At 35.5% G+C, this 23346-nt stretch overlaps 3 protein-coding genes, 1 long non-coding RNA gene and 1 pseudogene across 6 annotated transcripts; 4 read left to right on the forward strand and 1 right to left on the reverse strand.

Annotated features, from left to right (window-relative positions):
* Positions 1 to 79: 79 nt before the first annotated feature.
* LOC104778050 (phenylacetaldehyde reductase-like) lies at positions 80 to 1949 on the forward strand. Its single transcript, XM_010502415.3, has 6 exons — positions 80 to 323; positions 559 to 728; positions 810 to 1001; positions 1089 to 1251; positions 1327 to 1513; positions 1605 to 1949. Exons 1-6 carry the CDS (start codon positions 179 to 181, stop codon positions 1747 to 1749), a joined length of 1002 nt encoding a protein of 333 aa, XP_010500717.1. The 5' UTR covers positions 80 to 178; the 3' UTR covers positions 1750 to 1949.
* A 2082-nt stretch (positions 1950 to 4031) lies between these two features.
* LOC104778051 (putative sucrose-phosphatase 1) lies at positions 4032 to 6523 on the reverse strand. 2 transcript variants are annotated; one of them, XM_010502416.3, is made up of 9 exons: positions 6368 to 6523; positions 6113 to 6188; positions 5711 to 6013; positions 5523 to 5624; positions 5249 to 5443; positions 4872 to 5162; positions 4591 to 4777; positions 4446 to 4492; positions 4032 to 4352 (listed from the first exon to the last, which is right to left on the reverse strand). In XM_010502416.3, exons 2-9 carry the CDS (start codon positions 6170 to 6172, stop codon positions 4266 to 4268), a joined length of 1272 nt encoding a protein of 423 aa, XP_010500718.2. In that variant the 5' UTR covers positions 6173 to 6188; positions 6368 to 6523; the 3' UTR covers positions 4032 to 4265. The 2 variants fall into 2 exon arrangements, with proteins under 2 accessions (XP_010500718.2, XP_087363084.1); XM_087506958.1 differs by having other exon boundaries at positions 6268 to 6396.
* A 4523-nt stretch (positions 6524 to 11046) lies between these two features.
* LOC147947797 (uncharacterized) lies at positions 11047 to 12400 on the forward strand. Its single transcript, XR_015587398.1, has 3 exons — positions 11047 to 11135; positions 11228 to 11776; positions 12002 to 12400. It is a non-coding gene; the product is annotated as an uncharacterized LOC147947797 (long non-coding RNA).
* A 2359-nt stretch (positions 12401 to 14759) lies between these two features.
* Positions 14760 to 16664, forward strand: LOC104778053 (phospholipase A1-Igamma3, chloroplastic pseudogene; annotated as a pseudogene). The gene has a single exon (XR_015594540.1). The product of XR_015594540.1 is annotated as a phospholipase A1-Igamma3, chloroplastic pseudogene (transcript).
* Positions 16665 to 20883: 4219 nt separating this feature from the next.
* LOC104778054 (protein TRAUCO-like) lies at positions 20884 to 23095 on the forward strand. Its single transcript, XM_010502418.3, has 2 exons — positions 20884 to 22221; positions 22545 to 23095. Exons 1-2 carry the CDS (start codon positions 20985 to 20987, stop codon positions 22808 to 22810), a joined length of 1503 nt encoding a protein of 500 aa, XP_010500720.1. The 5' UTR covers positions 20884 to 20984; the 3' UTR covers positions 22811 to 23095.
* Positions 23096 to 23346: the final 251 nt, after the last annotated feature.

The raw sequence follows: 23346 nt of genomic DNA on the forward strand, positions 1-23346 counted from the left end.
GAGGAAAACTCTAACCAACTCTTTCCTAAAAATGGCGCGCTTTGAAACCCAAAAAAACAAAACAGGAAATTAAAAAGGCAGAAACGCTAAGAATATCTCAGTTTCGAAGAATTCAAAACACAGAAAGAAAAACAAAAAAGAGAAAAATAGTTTGAGAAGAAGATCGGAAAGAAGAAGAATGAGCAGCGAAGAAGAGAAGACAGAGTGTGTGAAAGAAGAGAAGACAGTTTGTGTGACAGGAGCTTCAGGTTACATTGCTTCATGGATTGTTAAGCTTCTCCTTCTCCGCGGCTACACCGTTAAAGCATCCGTTCGTGATCCAAGTCCGTCTCTTTTCTCTATTCCAATCTCTTCCAAATTTATGTATCGAATATAGTTTCTCTTAGGTTTAGATAGAAGGCTCATTTTCATGATTTGAGTCCTTTTTTTTTTTTTTTTTTTTTTTTTTTTTTTGTAATGAAATTTGAAGAGATGAGAAAGAATTAGAGATCTTGTAATTGTCGGATGATTCAAGATTCATAGATTTGTTTACTATGTATATATGTTTAAATGGAACAGGTGATCCAAGGAAAACAGAGCATTTGCTTGCATTGGAAGGAGCAGAGGAAAGGCTTAAATTGTTCAAAGCAAACTTGTTAGAAGAAGGCTCTTTCGATTCAGCAATCGATGGTTGTGAAGGAGTTTTCCACACCGCATCACCATTCTATCACGACGTCAAGGACCCTCAGGTCTCTCTCCCTCTCTCATTTGGTGCATTCGCTTGTTATTAAATCTTCCATTTTTAATTGATTGTGATTTGGTTTTCACAGGCTGAGTTACTTGATCCAGCAGTGAAAGGAACAATCAATGTTCTAAGCTCATGTTTGAAGACTTCCTCTGTTAAGAGAGTCGTATTAACCTCATCTATAGCAGCTGTTGCTTTCAATGGAATGCCTCGAACACCCGAAACCATAGTTGACGAGTCTTGGTTTGCCGATCCTGAATACTGCAGAGCTTCCAAGGTTAAATCAGTATGAATTCTGGTTGCGTGATGTTGAAGTTATCACTCTGTTTTGGCTAAATCAATGTTTTCTGTTTCTTATCAAAAGCTATGGTATGTACTCTCCAAGACATTAGCTGAAAACGCAGCGTGGAAATTCGCGGAAGAGAACGAGTTACAGCTGGTTTCGATAAATCCAGCTATGGTGATTGGTCCTCTCTTACAGCCAACGCTAAACACTAGTGCTGCTGCAGTACTAAGCTTGATCAAAGGTAAAGAAACTACAGAAGCAATTGGTTTGGTTCACACACTTACTAAGCTTTGAACATTGGTTTTTACATTTTCAGGAGCACAGACGTTTCCTAATGCGACATTCGGGTGGGTTAACGTTAAAGATGTAGCGAACGCTCACATTCAAGCGTTTGAGAATCCAACTGCTAATGGAAGATACTGTTTAGTGGAGAGAGTTGCTCATTACTCTGAAGTTGTTAACATTTTGAATGATCTTTACCCTGAATTCCAACTCCCTGAGAAGTAAGTGTTTCCGTTTTTAATGTCAAATTGAAATTGTTAAATTATAAGACAAGATCTTTGACAAGAATCAATTGAAACCTGATTGCTGCAGGTGTGCAGATGAAAAGATATATATTCCAACATATAAAGTGTCTAAAGAGAAAGCAGAGTCTCTTGGGGTTGAGTTTGTGCCATTGGAGGTTAGCATTAAAGAAACTGTAGAGAGTTTGAGAGACAAAGGGTTCATCAGACTCTAAGTTTCATCCCCCAAAAAGGATTCAAACCAGAACCAGACTTGGATATGTTTATTTCCGAGTCCCATGTTTCTTTCTTTTTTTGTTGTTGTTTATGTTTCTTTTTTCCTTGATTCAAATTTGGTGTGTGTTGTTGCCTATGATATTGTGGACATATTTTCATCATTCTTGAGTGATGGAATGGAACTAAACTATTTTTCTCATTGGAATTTGTATTTGCTTGAAGTTTCCTTTTAGAAGTGGCTACAGTCTAAATATAATATAGCCCATAGTCAAATTTATTACCTTTTATCTTTTGCTTTAGTCTTGGCAAATTTATTACTTAAACATTTCTTTTGAAGTAGTAGTTGACATTTCTCAGACTAGTACCACTCACCATATTTTTTTACTGTTAACAATTCATTCACTCAAATGGAAACTGACACATGTTTGCTAAATTATAATCTACGTAATTAGTGAGTTTTTGATATATATATATATATACATATAATAGAAATCCTTTTATAAAATCCGTAATCTCTTATTATACTCCTTCCGTTTTTTATTAGTTGTCGTTATAGAGTTAAAATTTTATATCATCTACATTATTATTTTCGCAACATTTTTTAGAAGAAGGCTTGAAGTTGGGCAATATTTACATCATATACCATTTTAATTAAAACATTTAATACAAAAAAAAATTTAAAATAAATAAATTAGGAAAATCGAATGTGGAAATATATATATTTTCCTAAATATCTAAACAACATCAATTTCTATTTTTCTTTTTAATTACAAGTTTTAAAATGTTTTAATGAAAAAAGAAACTATAGTATCTTACCTTAATCAATTTCGATTTTCCATAATTGGTTTGACATTATACATGTTTTCCATTATACATAAATTGTATAATACTTTTTATGTTAAAATGGATAGAGCAATTGATGTCAAAATGGGTAAAAAAAATATAAAAATAAACTAATAATGTATGATTTTATTATACTATATATATATATATTTTGTTTTAACCTCCACAAAATGATATATGTTTTTTTGACTAAAAAACATGTGTCATTTATAGAGTTATGATGTCAAATACAAATATATATATATATATATATATATATATATATATATATATATATCCTGTTGCACAATTTAAATAGTGAATACATCAAATTTAGTCATATGAGTAATATCAATAATATTATCTGTGTAAATATCAATACAATACTAAAAAAGCAACAATAATTTATGGAAAATTTTATTTATCCACGGGTCTAAACCTAAACTAAAAATAATCATAAGAATGTGATGGGAATTATGTTAATATTAGTACACTTATATATTTTTGCGGGTTGGTTTAAGAACACAAACAAAATATTTTAAAACTTAATTTTATATGAAAGGAGTTAAAAACCAACACTAACCCGCTCCATCATACTCAGATACAAAACTAACTATTTTTTTTTATATCCACGGGTCCAAACCTAGACTAAAAATAATCATAAGTATGTGATGGGAATTAGGTTAATATTAGTACACTCATATATTTTTGCGGGTTGGTCTAAAAACACAAACAAAATATTTTAAAACTTAACTTTATATGAAAGAAGTTAAAAACCAACACTAACCCGCTCCATCATACTCATAGACAAAACTAACTAATTTCAAATTGGTGAATAAAATTTAAATAATTTTATACTAACTACAAAGTATTGTACATATTAACAGATGTTTACTTTCACAACAACTAATTTTGATTGGTTAAATTCCAAAATAAAAGAATTTTGATTAATTAAATTTCAAATGAAAAAAAAAATTAAATAGATAAAGAAAATAAAATTACAGATATCTCAATATTATTGTAAAAAAAGTTTAAAACAAATATTTGATCCAACATAATGTTTTTTTAGTAAGTTATATAAAATATACAAAAATACATAACTCCGCGGTGTACCGCGGGTTAAAATCTAGTTATACTTATCGTTTTAGATTTCCAATGCAAATGTTTGGTGAATATTCTAATTTTATTCAACTATTTTAATGTTTTGACCAATAAAAAGATTAGAAAATATATTAAAAATGAATAAAACAAGAATTAAATGGTTTTCTTAATTTGTGTGAAACAATCTTATATATCAAGAGACACACATTACTTATTTAGATACAAATCATACAATCAACCAACCTTACCAAAAAAAGAAAAAACTTATTTAGATACAATCAATAACATACCTAGTTACATACAGTATTTGCTACTCAATGAAGTCAGCGGGAGAAGGGTTTTCAGAAGCTGAATAGAGTTTTTGATAACAAGATTAATCTTTTCGAATCAAGATTAATCTTTTCGATTCAAGATTTTGATCATATGGATACAAGACTGACATCTCTGAAAGATTATGTGAATTGCATAAAGGACCCTAGAGATTCTAGGGAATTTGAGTGGCAAGATTATGAGGATGTGAGTTTTATTCAACCAAAAATAAGATATCTTTGTGTGTTGCAATGTTTTAATGGATAATTCCAAAAAAAAAGATTTAGATGATCCAGTTGTTATCATCCTTTATCTCTGTTTCTTCCGACCATATTTGCTGCACATGTTCCCACACAAACCCTTCTCCTTCCTGAAAAATTTAATATCAGTTTCAATCCTCAAGAAACAGAACCTATAACTTCATATACCAGTAGTGTATGATGCCTTCTTAATCATCTCTTACCTTTGAGGTGAACTTGACAGTTGTTGTGCAGCATTTCCTCTCATCCCCTGCAGTATCCATAATTTGAATATTCAACGACTATGGAAGATATAATATGGGATGTATGTGTGTGAGTGTAACATATTAAGATTTTCTTTTTAAGTACCAGTCTGCTCCCACTTATCAAGCTTTACTATCCAAGTCCCTGGCATAGTATCTGTTGCTAAGACCTGATCTGTCCAAACCCGAAACTTCTTCCCTTTATTGTCTCCATAGTACTTGCCAAGCTCATCAATGGTGTCTCTGAGAGATGTTTCAGCACCAGATGGATGAACAAAGACACCCACAGGATGCTGAAGTGGTTTGACAAAGGATAAATTAATCTCTTCAATGGATGCAGTAAGATTTACAAATAGATAAAGAGAAAAACAAGGTTATGATACTCACACATGAAGCTTTGAGGCATGCTGTGTATGTCTCACAGTTCTCAACTTCACCTCGTCTCCATCTCTCGTAGAACAAGAAAAACTTGACAACCTCATGACCCGGGTTCACATTATCCACCTTACACTCTAAGAAGTCAGAAACATCTCTCGGAGAAAGATTTGGACCGAGCTTAAAATGACCAATGGCTTGTATAATCCCACCCGCACACCTCTCAGACGCATGGATTATATTTGAATTGTCTTTGGCGTTTTCAGCGTACCACTCCAACAACTCTTCTTGAGCATTGCTTACCTATGAAAAAAAAACAAAAGACAAGATTAGAAAACATGAAAACTCAATTGCGCAATACAGAAGATTAGACCTCACGTAAAACCAACCATGACACCATAAACATTGGGAATAGTAAATAGTTCAGTATCGTTTCCAGAGTCCCCACAAACAAGAGTGTTAACAGGGAGCTTTCCTTCAGTCTTGAGCTTCTTTAGCAGATAAGCAAGAGCTTGTCCTTTTCCTCCACTTTGTGGTAAAACATCGAAAGCGTTTCCTCCACTGAAGATTATTTTGATATCCAACTGAAAATAACACAACAAAGTTGTTAAAGCAACAAAGATAGATCACAAGAGATCAGACAAAGTTCTGTAGCAATCTTACCCCACGTTTCTCCAACCGCTGAGATAGCTCTTTCGTCACTGCCTGAACCTTACTCTTATCAATATGAAAGCTAAGCTTGTGTGGCCTCTGTTCAGTTTCACTCTGCATCCAATGATCACACTCTCTGGTCACTATATGGACAAGTAAGTAACATCAAGTATATGGTGAGATCATATAGAGTAGAGTACCTGAAGAGTTAACTCAGGGAACTTGCTGGTTTCTTCTTCGACGATTCCTCTGTCCCATTTATTGTTCAAGATTTCAATCCAGTCATCATCACGAACCATGGAGTTACCATAAGCAATCTCAGTTCCTACAGATGTAATGATAACATCAGGTGTTAACAAAGGTCTCTGTGTCCTCAGTTTCTTGTACATTGTTGGTGCTCTTCCCGTTGAGAAGACAAGAAGAGAGTCGTGGCGATAAGCGTCTTCCCACAATGAATTGAACCTCAGTAAAGATAGATTCTCAGGATCATTATGATGATCAACCTGCAGAAATGAAAACCAAAAACATGTTCACATCAATCAATCAACCAATCAAAGAATCAAGATTTAGAGAGAAACAGAGTCGTTAAGGGCGTTTTGTACCATTGTTTCATCAAGATCTGAGACTATCATTAGACGAGGAGGAGATGTTAACCGCTCCATGATTACAAGAAGAGTCCTGAAGATTGATAAAGATTAGATGCACGAATCTTTAGAATCTTAACGAAAAGAGTCCATAAACCTAAAGATCACAATACAATTACGATTCTTGAAAGCTAAAACTTTGACGATCAGATCTTTGATTCATCTATTGGTAAAAAGGTTCTGACTTTAGGGTGATCTGAGATCGAGAAAAACCTGAGGAACGTGAAAGCACGATTTGGTGTAACCGTGTAAGAGGAGAAAGCGAAGAAGATTTGGGTTTGAGATGAAGAAAGAGTGAGAGAGTGCAAGCGCAGCGAAGAGCGGGGGAAGAACAAGTCAACCTTACTCCTCAAAAATTGTATATTTAATTCTTTTTTTTTTTTTTTTTTACAATCGACAGGTATTTAAATTTGTTTTTATTTCCACGAAATATTATTTTGTTTATGACCTAACTTACGTGTTAACCTACTTATTTATTTTATTGATAAAATAAATATATTATATAATATGAGAAAGTTTTCTCCTAACTTTGCATAATACGACGACATTTGGCAGCATATATTTTTGACATATATCCTCATTTCTTAATTATTAAAATTTTTAATTTATTTTTCTTTTTTTTGGTGAGACAAAGGGAGACAATTCCCTTCTTATTAAAACATAAAACAAAATTAAAGACAAACCTATCACGATGTCGCAGATCCTCTAGTATCCTCCATCAAAACAGAAAGAAGACATTCCGGACAAGAATCAAACAGCTGCAAACCCGAAGGATGAGTGAAAGCATAGTTCGATAACTCGTCCGCAAGACGGTTAGCCTCCCTATACACATGTGTAACCCGGACTGGCCAGTCCCTAGAAAGAAAGCCATAGCACAAACGTACTAGGAAGGACAAGGGATGAGTGTCCACTATCCCTGTCGTGAGGAAACCCACTACCAACTCTGAATCAACCTCCAACTCCACATGAGTGAGCCGTCTCTCCCATGCGATGTGCAAACCATAATAGACCCCACAAAGTTCTGCTAATGAAGTCGTACAATGTCCTATGTTTAGCGCAAAACCTTGAATCCACACCCCCATACAATCTCGAATAACACCCCCTGCCGTAGCACAACCAGGGTTCCCATTAGAAGCACCATCATTATTAAGTTTAAACCAACTCTCCCGAGGCGGAACCCACGCAATCTACCTCTGCACTCGACTTGCTGCATTGGACACTCCTCGACAAGTCAAATTTGCATGATGCACCTCCTTTGTCAAGTCTTAACAAACCTGACCCTATCCCTGCATTTACAAAGACCACCAAAAACGTTTGCACACCTCCACTTCCATCCCCACCATACAGTTATACCAAACAAAGTAGCCCAAGGAACATCATGCTTAACTGACGTGTCTCCCAGGTTCCCTGACACCCACTCCAGCAGAGCCTGGCCAAAAAACTGACCTCTTCTATCCGGACCAACAATTCGACTCCATAACTCTGACATCGCTGAACAATCTCTGAGGACATGGATAATTGTCTCCTCACCCCCTTTGCACACCTGACAAACCCCTGACAAACCTGATGCACAACCAACCAAAAGAAAACCCTCACCCTTTCTGGAACCTTCAGACTCCATATCTTGCCAAATAACACACCCATATCAGCTCGCGGTGTCCAGTCAAGGGTTAAGAAATAATGTGCAGATTTCACCGTGAACTTCCCATTCGGACTTGGTCCCCATGATGGTCTATCACTTGCTCCCGTCACCATATCCACCACCATTGTCACAAGGCATGACAGCGTGAAGTGAGAAACAAACAGGGCAATGCGTGACATGTCCCAACCTGAACCTGCAATCCATAGATCACTAACTCGCAGATCAACAAGCTCACCCGATATGTCCACCAACGCAGCCTCCAACAGGGGTTTGTCAGAAATCCACTTATCCCACCAAAAACGGATTGATCTCCCATCCCCAAGCACCCAGCTCATATCTGGGAACACAACTTCCCGCAACCCGGTCACCACACTACGCCAAGTGGAGGATCAATTACCCTGGACGGCTGACCAGGAAGTATCTTGAACATTGCCCACTTTATATTTGCGACGCAGAACTCGCGCCCAGAGACTCTCCCCATCATGAATCAATCTCCATCCTATCTTAGCTAACAGAAATTTATTCATAGTAACCGCTGATCTAATACTAAGACCACCCTCCCGTTTTGGGGAACAGACTCTGTCCCATGCAATTAAATGTTGTTTCATCTTCTCAGGTGTGCTTCCCCAAATAAAGTTCCTCGAAATCTTATCCAGTTGAGCCAAAGTGGACTTAGGTAATGCAATGACACTCATCGAATGAATTGGAATGGCTGATATAACTGCTTTAGTTAGAGTGATCCGACCTGCCATACTCAACGCACGTCCCTTCCATCCCGACAAACGAGACGCTACTCTCTCCACCATATCACCAAATGTATGCTTATTAATCCGCTTGTGTAGAACTGGCATGCCAAGATACTTCCCCAGATCCCTAGTCGAGCCAATACCACTCTCATGACTGATCATTCGAGCCAACTCTCGACTCACATTATCGGAGAAAAAGATTTTGGACTTCTCCAAGCTCACCTTTTGTCCTGAAGCTACACAAAAGCACTCCAAAACTCGTCTAATGATTCGAACTTGTGCCACAGAGGCCTCCGCGAACAGGATAAGGTCATCTGCAAAGCATATATGCGAGAGCCTTGGACCCCCTCTCGACAAACAGATTGGTTTCCATTCCTCCAGCCCAACAGAGCGTTCAATCAAGTGACACAACCTCTCCAAGCAGAGGACAAACAGATATGACAAAAGCGGGTCTCCTTGTCTAAGACCACGAGCCGGTTGGAAAGCTTCTGACTTCTCCCCATTCCATAATATATTCATTGAAGGACCTGTGACACATGTCATAATCCATCTAATCCAATTATCGGGTAGACGTGCTGCCTTCAAAGTGTCCTCAAGAAAGTCCCATCGGATACGGTCGTACACTTTTTCAAGGTCCATCTTGAGTAACATCCAACCCTTCCTCCCTTTCTTCCTTCTCATTGAATGAACAACCTCCTGAACAATCACTATGTTATCGGTGCTCAACCTCCCAGGTATGAAACTTGCTTGCGCCGGACCGATCAAACATGGCATAAACGCTTTCAACCGCAAGACCATCACCTTCGTAATTACCTTAAAAAGGACATTACAGAGACTGATAGGTCTGAACTGAGTTACCCTCTCCGTTTTGACTACTTTGGCAATCAAAACAACCAGTGCATCATTCATCTCCGCAGGTAACACCCCAATAGTAAAGAAATTCAAAACAAACTTGATCACAGATTCTCCCACAACAGTCCAACAACCTTGGTAAAACACCTGCTGGAACCCATCAGGTCCCGGAGCTTTGTATTTTCCCATACTCTATAATGAAGACTCCACCTCCGTAGCTACAACCTCCTTCCCCAAATCTCTCAAGTCAGATGCAGAAAGGAGTGGAAACCCTTCAATCGGTAGTTTCTCCACAACCTCTGGCACATCCTCCATTGAATAAAGGCGCTTGTAGTAACCAACCGCCAGCGACTCCAATTCCTGAGGATCAGAGATCCACTCATCATTCTCCCCTCTCAACATCTCAATCTGATTCCGCCTCCGTCGAATTATTGTTGAGGTGTGAAAATATCGTGTATTACGATCTCCAAGCGCAATGAACTTCTCCCTAGATTTCTGAAACCAAACCATCTCCTCCTGCTCCAAAATTACCTCCAACTCCTTATGTAAATCTGCCTCCTTTGTTAACAGAGCATCCATCGGATTTAAATCAATCAAAACTTGAATCTCATGTAACTCCTTCATTAACTTATCCTTACGCCTATTAATGTCCCAAAGAATTCTATGTTCCATTGCTTAAGCTTTACTTGACGATTCTTCAAAGCCAAGGGAGTGGACAACTCTCGGTTCCAAGATGCCTCCAACATATCCTTGAATTCCTCATGCTTTAACCAGGCAGCCTCGAACCAGAATGGTCGTCGGGTTGGATCCCCTCGAACCTCAGGTTGTAACTGCAAATACAACGGGGTGTGATCTGATGATAAGAAAGACAACGGGTGTGTCTGCCTCCGAGATTTAGGCCCAGAAGCCCCACCAGATTTAAAACCACGAGTTCCTTTTGCTATTGGGCCGGCAGGAGAAACCTCTTTTGCTTGGAACACCAGCCCTTTACTCACCCCCGTCTTAACTTGAACACCACTCTTAAAAGTACATACATTTTATATTCACTAAAATTTAATGATATTTCTGCACTAAAAAATATATTGACATTTATACAATGTCTTTTTAGTAATTATATATAGATATCATTTATCAATATTTAATATAACTAACATAACATTATAATTTCACATAGGTATCATTTATCAATATTAATTTTGCATATAAGAAAGAATTAAAAATTAATATCATAAATTTGGAAAAAATGAATTTCCGATTATTAAAGATTTAAATATTAATATCATAATTTTGGAAAAATATAATGTGATGGTTATGAAATTATTTACTAATGTTGACAAAAAAGTATAATATTGTTATTAAATTCTTTACTAATGTTGACAAAAAAGTATAATATTTGTTTCACAGATTTTGTGCCAAAATATTAAATCAATTTATTCTAAAATAATTTCAAAATATAAAACAATATGATATTTTTCATTTCTTTAATAGTAATCTTTAATACAATTTATGGCATATTAATTCTTTAAAATGTAACTCTCATGATGTTTGACAAAAAATTAAAAACAAATCTTTCATCATTTGAAAACACTTTAATGTATTAATTACAATTAGTGTTTTACAAAAAAAGAACAGACAAAACCTATGCTATATTTATTCTTTAAAATGTAATTGTAACTCTCATGATGTTTGACCAAAAAAAATGAAAAACCTCTCATACTACTACAAATTTATCTATAAATAGGTTGACAAAGTCTATCAAACATCATATTCTACCTCTAACATAATTTTCTAAATTTTGTAATGTTTAACTTTATCCTTTATGTGACTTTGTAGGTTTTGAAATAAATAAGTTGAGTCGAAATTTTGGTGTATATATAGAAGTGAACATGTGAAATGTGGTTATTTATTAGAAAGAGTTAGTTGGAGAAGGTCTTAGGCACATAACACAATCACACTTGTAAATGTTGGTAAATGTTGTTTCGAATGCCTATTTTGTATATCAATGTTGTAATTTTTTTTTCTTTTGATCCATTTGATAAATTTTTAATATAAAAAATTTAGTTTTTGATCATAATTCATAAATCCTAATAGATTTAATATCTTAGTCACAAAATTTTTGCTACTTATTACCCATGCTATATTTTATACAAGTGTGTTTGTATGTATTACACATGAAAATGAGTTTAAACAAATATTAACTATTTCGAATAATATTACTTTAAATTTGTTCCTTAATGTTACAATTGTGTTTGTATGTGTTTATCAACTTTGTTTCCGATAACCATTTCCATAGTCTTTTATTTTATTTATAGGTTATGACTTCTTATGAGAAGGTTTTGCAATGGTTTAGGGTTTAGAGTTGAGGAAGATTTGGACGTCTAGGTAATATATAACTCATGATATGGGTTTCCAAAGCCATGTGATTCTTCCAAATTCAGTTTTTATTTCCTTACACAATTTAGTCTTAATTATTTTCTTAAAATATAATTTACTTATTTTCTTAAAATATAATTAACATCTAATTTCTTTTCACAACATTATTGTTTGGGTTATACTAAGTATGCACTTTTTTTTTTCTCTTCTCAAATGTTCCATTATTTTTCCTAGCCATTATCGATTGTTGATGATGTGATGATAGTGCTTACCCGCAAGCAGAGCAAGACAATGGGATTTGACCATGTGTGCAAGTTTCATCAATACGCACTTAACGAGACTCACTTTTACCACGTGTTTATCAAGTCGAAAGATCCAAACTAAACCCTAAGCTAATCCCATTTACATTCTAGAGAGAGAGAGAGACGAAGGGAACAAGAGAGAAAAACAATGTTTTGGAGAAGTAGGAAGATTTTAGTTATCTCTTCTTCCATCCATTACACGATTTTTAGAAATAAGAACATAGAAGAAAAAAAAAGAATATCTGGTGAACAATTATTTTATGTTCTCTTAGGTTATGCAGATAACACTAAAAAAAGTTACTCGATAATACAATGGTTTGTTTTTACTCTTTTTTGTTGGTCATTTTGAGTATAATACAACATATATATATATATATATATATATATATTTAAACAGAAAAGTATAACACAAAACAAAAAACAATTTTTATATGATATAATAATATATCAATATATATTAATAACATTTTTTACTCAATTATAAACTATAATTCAGTTTGCATATAGTATGTTCAATAGATATAAAGTACGTGATAAAAATATAAAAATATTTAACAGAGAACTTTCTTTTCCAAATGCAATGAATAAAAGAACATAATTAATTCTACTTCTAGAACACAAATGCATTTGAATTCATTTGTATAATTCATTAAGATCAAAATATTTTATTGCTAAAACATTCAAATTATAATAATAAAAGTTTTAAGCATGTGTGAAGCATGCTCGTAATATATAAATATCAAAATTATTTATGCTACCTTTAGTTGTCTAATTAATGAAATTAATTATACAGAGAATGAATGAAGAGCATGAGTTTCGGCTCAAGAACAAGTTGTTTGAGAAATTCAAGCTACTGTCTCGCCTTTTTTGGAGGTGTCTGATTTTAAAAGATATTGATGTTTTATAGATTATATTAAAAGCAGACAAACTAACACATAATGTCCATGATCAGCCGCATTTTATTTTATACGTATCAATGTTCTTTTTCCTACGTAAAAAATGTTTGTACGTTTTCATTGTGCATCAAAACCTAAAGAGCTCTATATATTATGGGATACAGACTCAATATTTTGAAATAGCCTTTTATATTAACAAAAAAAATCAGTTTAATGCTTAACTAATCAATAGTCGTCTATTTTAAGTGACTGACAATACTTATTTAAAAACAAAACAAATAACAAACATAAAATAATTTATCGAAACATAAAATATAAAATTTTAAATATTTTAATAAATTTAAGATATATTAATATTGTTATAAATTTATCTCGCGTGATGCGCGAGTCTACTTTTAGTTTTATATATATTTAGAGTGAATTGGTGGAATGGAAAATGACACACTGTATAACTAAAAACAAATAAATATGAAAAGAAATTTAACTTTGTTTTTCTGGTCATGAGAAAAGAAGTATTACGCATACGTTATGATTTAGAATATTTTATACAAGCATCAAAATGGAATAAAAGATATGCGATTTCAAATAAAAATGCGTTATTATTATTGAAAACGATAAAAACAAAGTACTTTAATTTCTTTCTTCTTCTATTTATAATTTAAAGGAAACATATAATTGAGTTTTGGATCTCTTCTACTCGCACGATTAACTCCATATCAGTCACCAAATTAAGTTTGTAGGCTCACACAATGCTCTCTCTGACGTAGATTTCCGGTTGTTACTTCGGTTTTCTAGCTAAAAGTAATGGACTGCGTAAACCAAAAAGAAAAAATTGTCCCAAAAGGATTTTAAAGATAAGTTGCTAAAAAGATTTGCGCATACACAACTTCAGAACCATGTAAAGCTGCACTAAATGAAACTTTCATGATTTTGATGCTTTCAAAACTGTAATACTATAATTTTTGATGTCTAAATCTCTTATTTGTTGCACTTATATATAGTGTTTTGTACTTTTGTTCATTTAGTGGTCAAGATCTATAGGGCTTTGCCAAAAGTAAGATAGTTTATGATGGGCTTGTAATGCTCAAGTTCTCATTTTCATTAAGAATTTCATGTTATATTGGTTATATGAATCAATGGAACCCACTTGTAAACCTTTACATTAGGCTACTATTGAAAGAGTAAACTAAATTTCACGGCGCTCTCAGAGTGTGTGAGTCTGAGGTCAAAGTCAAACTATAGTAACTAAAATATGTTATTTCAGAAGCAAAAAAATAACTTTGTTTGGCTGTTAGAAAAAGTATCAACAAAAGAAAACAACAATATCAACCATTGATAATTTGACTATCATTGCATAGAAAGTTAGCACTATTGTTCTAATTATTCCCTTCCACGATCCCTAAATAAATTTTTGTACCTTGAGCAAAGAAATATCATTACATTCTCCAACTCATCATCATTATGATGTACCACTAGCTAATTAATTTAAAGCTTCAAATCCCAACCATAAGAGTATTTTTTCCCTTTTAGACTCTACAATCACTTGAAATGAACCAAGAAACGAAAAAAAAAATCACTTGAAATGGAAGTATCTCCAATCTCAAAACAAAGTGGATGACTTCTTTGTTTCTTGAGTGGATCTATTTACATATTTAATAGACATATACATACACGTGTTACACGATGTGTGGCCATTTTGTACAAGACTGAAAGAAACCTCCATTAGTTGCACGTCTCTCTCTTCTTCACCGACCCCATTAAAATACACAACAATAAGGAGAGACACTCATACCAAATTCATCATCAATCTTTTGTAACCCAACCAAATCATGATCATCCACCAAAAAAAACCAAAACCAAATTTAATTAATTGAAACGATCATATACATATTTATACTCTCACTTGCGCTCTCTAGTAGTTGTAACTCTCAAGCCACAAAATCTAAATGGCTTCTCCATCATCACCAATAACTGTCAAGAACCCAAGATTCTTCGTTTCTTCTCCTAACAACATCTTCAAAACCCAAGCTCAAACCCTAATATTGACAACAAAGTTTAAGACTTCTTCCATCATTTGCTCGTCTTCATGTACAAGCACAAGCTCTTCAACGACTCAAGAGAATCTGCCAAAGAAACAAACTCATGTGTTAGACGAGAAACGAGATGAAAAGGAAGAAGAAGAAGAAGAAGAAGAGGAAGAAGTTGGTCTTCGAGATATTTGGAGAGAAGTTCAAGGTTGCAATAATTGGGAAGGACTACTAGATCCTATGAACAATCATCTTCGAAGAGAAATCATACGTTATGGCGAATTTGCTCAAGGTTGCTATGACTCATTCGACTTCGATCCTCACTCTAAATATTGCGGCTCTTGCAAATACCATCCTTCTGATTTCTTTTCAAACCTTGACTTACATCTCCACAAAGGCTACACCATAACACGTTACCTCTACGCAACATCCAACATCAACCTCCCAAACTTCTTTCAGAAATCCAAACTCAGCTCCATTTGGAGCCAACATGCGAACTGGATGGGTTATGTAGCTGTAGCTACGGACGAAGAAGAGGTAAGTCGACTTGGAAGACGTGACATAGTCATCGCTTGGAGAGGCACAGTCACTTATCTCGAATGGATTTATGACTTAAAAGATATTCTTTGTTCAGCTAACTTCGGTGACGACCCATTGATCAAGATTGAACTAGGTTTTTATGACTTGTACACCAAGAAAGAAGTTTCTTGCAAATTCTCTTCGTTTTCGGCTCGGGAACAGGTTCTGGCCGAAGTCAAACGGCTTCTCGAGTACTACGGCACCGGAGAAGAAGGTCATGAGATAAGCATCACCGTGACAGGACACAGCCTCGGTGCATCTCTTGCCTTGGTCAGTGCTTATGATATCGCGGAGCTTAACCTGAATTATTTACCCGAAAACAATAATAAAGTCCCAATTACTGTATTCTCCTTCTCAGGACCTCGAGTTGGTAACTTGAGGTTCAAGGAACGATGCGACGAACTAGGGCTTAAGGTTCTGAGAGTGGTTAATATACACGACAAGGTACCTTCTGTTCCAGGGATATTCGCAAACGAGAAGTTTCACTTTCAGAAGTATGTAGAAGAAAAAACATCATTCCCATGGAGCTACGCGCATGTGGGTGTCGAGCTTGCCTTGGACCACAAGAAAAGCCCATTTCTTAAACAGACTAGGGATTTGGGTTGTGCACATAACCTAGAAGCTTTGCTTCATTTGGTGGATGGATATCATGGAAAAGAAGAAGCAGAGACTATGTTTTGTTCAGCGACAAATAGAGACATAGCTTTAGTGAATAAGAGTTGTGATTTCTTGAGAAGTGAGTACCACGTGCCGCCTTGTTGGAGACAAGACGAGAACAAAGGGATGGTCAAGAGCAGCGACGGACGGTGGGTTCTACCGGAACGACCACAGCTCGAACCTCACTGGCCGGAGGATATCGCTCATCATCTTCAACAAGTACTTGGGAATGTTAATGATTATGATTTCAAACCCACAGTGACTTAATAAGTATAAAATGATTATTAGTCTAAATTAATAAGTATAAAAAGATTTAATAATGTGTGGGTCAAGTGTAGTAAATTCTGTGTGTTAGTGTTTTATTACGCGGCTTTAATTACACTTCCATAGTTGTAGTTGCCATCACCATGCCTAATTCAAGAATTTAATTCTGTCATTTAAAAGCTATGATTAGCTAGAATATACCGATGAATTTACAAGTAACGGGGACATCATTTCCCGGATCCGCGATGTTATTTCTCATTATTAAAGAGCTATGTATGATATGTAGAAAATATCCGAATTTCAACTTTCATCGGTTAGGAGTTAACCCGTAAATTCGTACAAATAATGTGGAAGAAAAGTGGACCACAACAACAAAATGCATGCTTATTAGAGGGTATTATTGAGTGGCTGGATCACTCAACAAAAATAATAATGATGATGAAATCTCTGTTTTCCCCACAGAGAACATAACAAAGACAAAACAATAACGAGGTGCGCACGATATAAATTAAAGGATTCAGAGTTGTCATCATGCGTACACAAACCAGAGAGCCCCCCCCTAATTTTTTTAGCTACCTAGATTTGATTTTAAGCCTTCTTCTTTCTGTTGAAAAATTGAGAACGCATTAGAAATATATAACAAAGATATTTTTCGAGCCATAAAGCTTTCATGTTACGATCATATATATAAGCCACTAAAGCCTCAGTGGATCTGAGCACATAACAACTCATGGCACTACAAGTGACATAAATTTTGCTTCCCTTTAGTAGATGGATCATGTATGAAGAATAATTTACATGTGTGTGTGGGCGCGTGCGCATCAATTGAAAATCTCTATGTTATAGGGTTAAAAATAAAATAAAATAAAAAATAAACGAACAAAGTTACGAATCGTAAAGGCAATAACAGTTCATGAAAAAGAAAAAGAAAAAATGAGGTAAAAAATAAGAAACGGAAAAAAACAACTCGGACAACAACAAGAAATATGTATGTGAACAAAAATTATGTAATTTGTTTTTGTTTGGGTAATAATATCAGGTTTCTATTAATAGAAAGAAATTACAGACTTCAGATTTAAAGAGAGGGGTAAGTAAACTAAACTCCAGGCCAATACATTCTTTGTCCAAGAAATCACTACAAGGAAATGACTAGAGGACGTCACTTCCGCTTGTAGATCGACCGGTCCAAATGGGAACGATCGCTCTTCTGATTTTATGCACTCGGGTTTCAGCTTTACGCAGGTGAGACCGACCATTCGTCCGCGGAGATCGATCGGTCCTCAGTTTTTGGAAAATCTTTGACATGTACTTAGTTAGTATATTCGGTATATATCATCTTAGATTCGTAGATATCCTTTCTAGATTCTCTATACAGTATCTTATTAGATGCAACAAATATAAGATTTTTTTTTATTGTTAGTTGCTTTTCATGAAACTACATATATTTCTTGTTCGGCTTTGGTTGCCGATTTGATTTTGTAATGATCACATCTTCTGCCTTGTCTTCCTTTCTCTTGCTCATCTTAGCCCCTTCTTCCTTTCTCTTGCTCATCTTAGTCTTGCTCATCAAATACTACTCCTAACTGATCATAGCTTCTATGATGAAGGGCTTTGTTGAAATTTTTGGCATAGATGTCAGCCCAAACTTGGTTCAACTCACATCTACACCTTGTCCATTATTCATGCTTCTGTTCCAAACGTTTCAAGACAAACAACAAAGCAAGAGATGGATTGTTCTTGATCATGTTAATCACTTCTAGTCCACTATCTCCATACAGCCTCTCTATGCACCTTATGTCTTGAACTACAAAGTTATAACAAATAACTTCATTAGACCATCTCCAACAAAAGTTTCTTACATTAAAAAGGTAAAAAAATAAATGAAAATGTGAATTAAGCTAAGAAATAATCCTTAGACCTTCTCCATCGGGGGACGTTAGTGGGGTTGTTAGTAGGGTTTTTAGTGTTTAGTAGAAAAAAATTAAATCAGAAGAAAATAAAAAATTGAAGGGAGCCTCTTATTTAACAGCCTCAACTCAGTTTTAAGGGATGCTACGTGTCCTAATTTGGTTGGTTGGGATGAAAAATACAAAAGGCTAAAAAAAAAATTAAGACGCAGAACAACAATTTTCCGTCTTTCACTTTCTATCTTTCTCCCTTTCTCTCCTTCACTTGCGATCAAAGTCTTGAACCGACAAAGATGTCTGCTTTAATCAGAGGTTATAGAATCAGTCTCGTGTTTGGTCGCAGGCGATTTGACACGGCTGAGATCTTGGTGGAGGCGACTGTAGCGGAGATGTCTGCTTTAAGGTTTCTGACTCTGTTCCTGCTCCATCTGAAGATGCTGAGCAATTGAGAACTGCTTTCGAAGGTATAGTTTTATGCTTCTTCGTGTTCTCTGTTTTTGTTGCTCTTTTTTCTCTTCTTATGTACCTTATCATCAATATATGTTGTTTTTGGTTTGGTCGATGATTGTATTATAATTTGTTTAGATGGTTTTTGATGTGAATCGAACTTGGTTTTGGTCCGACCTTATCATCAATATATATTACAGAAAATAACACAACTACTCTAAACCCAAAAACCCAACTCATACTAGAACCATAAGTTTAAGGATTACTTAAAGTAGCTTCTACGGATCGATGAAGATGGAGATTGAGGTTGAAGTTCTACGGATTGATGGAGATGATAGAAGTTCTATGGATCGATGCGTACATGGATCGATGGAGATGAGATGGAAGTTTGAAGTTCTATGGATCGGTGGGAAGATGAGAGAAGAGAGATGAGGTGAGATGAGAAGAGAAAAAGATTAGGGTTTTTTTTGTTATTTTTTTAAAAAGACGAGGACATTTTAGTAATTGTAGGTTTCAGTCGCCGTGTTTTTAAAATCAATCGCTGAAAAAAGTAGCGATCGAAAATTGAGTCGCTGGTCGCTAAATCCTGTCATTGCGACTGATCGCTAAACCAGCGACAGGAAAACGAACGATATTTGGTCGCTGTCGTTGGTTATTGTCGCCAGCGACAGGGAAACGAACAGGGCCTACACCTCACCATGCTTGGTCCTTAAAAAGTATGAAACCATTATTGAATCCCTTAAAATATCAAAATGCTATTACCATTTCAGATTTACACATGAAGATCTGAGCCAAATTTCACAACTATATGTAAAATTTATAGATCAAAAGGCAGAAACGAAGAAGAATTTGATAAAGTAACAACGAGAGAACATAAATTGCACACCAAAAAGAGAAGCATTTCAAATTTCATGAAATATATTTTTTTTGAAAAAAAGAAAAGAAGATAAAATACGTAACAAAAAATGAATTCAGTTAATAATTAATTAGAATATTTTTCCAATTCTAAATTAGTAGTCTTAATAGAAAGAAATATTTTGAAATTTAGAATGAAAGGTAGACAAAAAAAAACTTTTATGACTAATAATAAAAATTGACCCTATTTGATGCTAAGACGATCGAGTAATAAAATTAGTGTCGAATATAACTATATGAGCATCCAAACTTGTAATTGCTCTTCTTGATGAATCAACCAAGCATCAACATCAGAACTACAGTGGAAATCCTCACCAATAACCAATGCGTCATTGTTAAATCGAACGCTTGGTTCCAATAAAGAAACTGGTACCTGTGGAATTGGCAAAATCGCGTTTGTAACTGCGTTTACATCGAAAACAATGTCCAACAATTATGATTTGACTTGTGGTTGCGACTAATAATAAAAATTGACCCTATTTGATGCTAAGACGATCGAGTAATAAAATTAGTGTCGAATATTATATGAGCATCCAAGCTCTCAAACTCATAATTTATTTTTGTTACAATAAAACAGTCAATCCAATATCAGCATCAAGAGAGCAAACAAAAGAACAAAAATTATTCAAAATAATGATTAAAAAAACAAATCAAATTGACTTAATATTGGAATTACAAACATTTCTTATTACTAAGTATTTGGATTACAAAAAAAAAAAAAAAAGAATAGAAATGCACTCTCATATAAAACTTATCGATGCTTTTATGTTTGCTAAGTTGCCCTTTCTATAATAATATCTTTCTCTGCCGGTACCATCAGTTGCATATACTTGGCCCGAATAACTATTCTATTCTAAGACAGACACCAGAATAGACACCACCTAAGAGGCTAAGATTAGTTTAAAACCAATTTTTTTGGATAGGCAAATTTCTAATGCTTAATAGATCAGTTGAAATAGATGTCTAAACCGCTTTTAAATGAGGTAAAAAAACGATCCAATAAAAAACCGTTTTAAAATTAAAATGGACACCCCTAGCCAAACCCTAGTTTCTTATTGGACCTCAGAAAGCCCATTAAGTCTCCAAGTTTTTAAAAACAAAAAAAAAAACTTCACTGTTCTTTATGCCAAATCTGCCGAGTCCCTAAAATTACTGTCAAATCTTTGCTGCGGAGTCCCAAAAATCTCTGCGGTGGTGGCACCAGAAGAAAGCTTTTCGTTCCAATGGAGGAGTCTCTTCAATCAAATCCCAAAGGCGACGAAGAAGTAGAAGTTTCAATTTCTCTTCCCGACGAACCTACCGGAACCGCTCTTCTTCCTCCATCTGAACTCAATGATTCAGCACCACCGGAATCATCCGCTCCAGTCGAAGAATCAACCTATTCTGATCTAAAAGCGCAAGTCTCAATTTCGCTTCCCGAAGAACCTACCGGAACAGCTCTTCTTCCTCCCTCTGAACTGAATGATTCAGCGCCATTGGAATCATCCGTTGTAGTAATCGATACTGAATTAGAGAAAGCAGATGTAGCAGCTATGGATGTTGATGATGCACCCGGATCCGATGCGAAAATTGAATCCGATTCCTTCTCTGAAGAAGCCCCGACTCCTTCTTCCGATGATAACCCTAAATCTCCGAAACCGGAATCTGTGGCTAATCAGAACGGTAGTGCGATGGAGGAAGAGGAAGGAGATGAAGAGGAAGATGATCCACCGCATAAGAAGCTGAAGCAGTTAGATTCTATTACTTCGGTTGCTGTTAAGGAAGAGGTCGAGCCAGAGCAAGTGCAGCAATCGGAAGCAATGGTTGTGGAGGAAGCGGCGGCAACTCTGGTTGTGGCTAAGAAGTCGAAATCGAAGAAGAAGAACAACAATGTTTGGGTGACGAAGAGTACACGTAAAGGAAAGAAGAAGAGCAAAGCCAACACGCCTAGTTCAGCAGCTGTAGAAGATAAAGTATTGATCACTCCGGTTCCGAGGTTTCCCGATAAGAGTGACGATACGCCTGACTTGGAAATTTGCCTTTCTAAAGTTTACAAAGCTGAGAAAGTTGAGATTAGCGAAGATAGACTTACTGCAGGAAGTAGTAAAGGTTATAGGATGGTGAGAGCTACAAGAGGAGTTGTCGAAGGAGCTTGGTACTTTGAGATTAAAGTTTTGAATTTGGGTGAGACTGGTCATACACGACTCGGGTGGTCGACTGATAAAGGGGATTTGCAGGCTCCCGTAGGGTACGATGGGAACAGTTTTGGGTTTCGGGACATTGATGGGTGTAAGATACACAAGGCTTTAAGGGAGAAGTATGCTGAAGAAGGGTATAAGGAAGGTGATGTTATTGGATTCTACATTAATCTGCCCGATGGCGAATCGTTCGCTCCAAAGCCTCCTCATTATGTGTGGTATAAAGGGCAGAGATATATTTGTGCACCTGATGCTAAAGAGGAGCCTCCTAAAGTTGTACCAGGTATGCTCAATCTATGTTACCTGTTCTTTCATGTTAGTGTTCCTGTGGTGACTTTTCTGCTTTTAGTTAGTCACATATGTTTAAGTGGACCAACAAATGTGTATGAATGCTGTTGCTTGTGATGGTAGAGGGTTTATCTTGATTTTGTAGAGAGAATGGATATTTGGTTAACATTCTTATAGATTCTTCATCAATATTTACATAGCCAAATGCCTTAATTTCGTATTTGCTACCCTCTAAATCTATTATGTAGATGGGTTCTGTGCAATTCTGGATGATTTATAATCAAACTATTGTCAACGAATGCCTTCTTTCTAATGCAGGCAGTGAAATATCGTTCTTCAAAAATGGTGTATGTCAGGGAGTAGCCTTCAAAGATTTTTTTGGCGGTCGTTACTACCCTGCTGCTTCGATGTACACTCTCCCTGACCAGTCAAATTGTCTTGTGAAGTTCAATTTTGGCCCTGATTTTGAATTCTTCCCCGAGGATTTTGGTGGGCGTGCAATCCCGAGGCCAATGTTGGAGGTTCCATATCATGGATTTAATGGTAGACTTGAAAACAATGGTTCTGATGATATGAAGAGTTAGACCAAACCGGCAGGCGTATTCTTGACAATTTAACACAGTTTTCCAAAACTAGTTACTGGTTCAGATTCGATTGAGTTTAGTTGTTACAGTGATAGGGTAGCAAATGAACAAATGAGTTATGTACATGTCTACTCTGAAAAAAACAGGATGGTTTTTCTAATTTCAGAACTGGATTTTCTTCTTACTGGATTAGCCATATTTGTTAAAGTTATTGATTGTTGTTTTTTCCTTACTATGTAACTGTTCTGGTAGCCTATATTTGATTTTTCTAAGGTTGAACCTAAACCATTTTTGCATGGTATTACACTTTTAAAAGTTTGAAGCATCTTGTCGATTGTTCTCTATCTGTTCAATCTTTCTTCAACAGACGCTTTTGGGAGGTACTTTTGTTATCTTTGATTCTCTATTTCCTGTCAAGTACTTTACGCCACAAGAGGAGGTAACATGGGCATTAAAATAAATTAGACATTCATAGCTCAAGGCTCTAGCATATCTGAATCTGAAAGTTGAATATGCCTGGTAGAAAGTTTTCCTCC

The sequence above is a fragment of the Camelina sativa genome, chromosome 3 (assembly GCF_030686135.1).
Source record: "Camelina sativa cultivar CO46 ecotype springtype chromosome 3, ASM3068613v1".
Classification (NCBI taxonomy): Eukaryota; Viridiplantae; Streptophyta; class Magnoliopsida; order Brassicales; family Brassicaceae; genus Camelina; species Camelina sativa.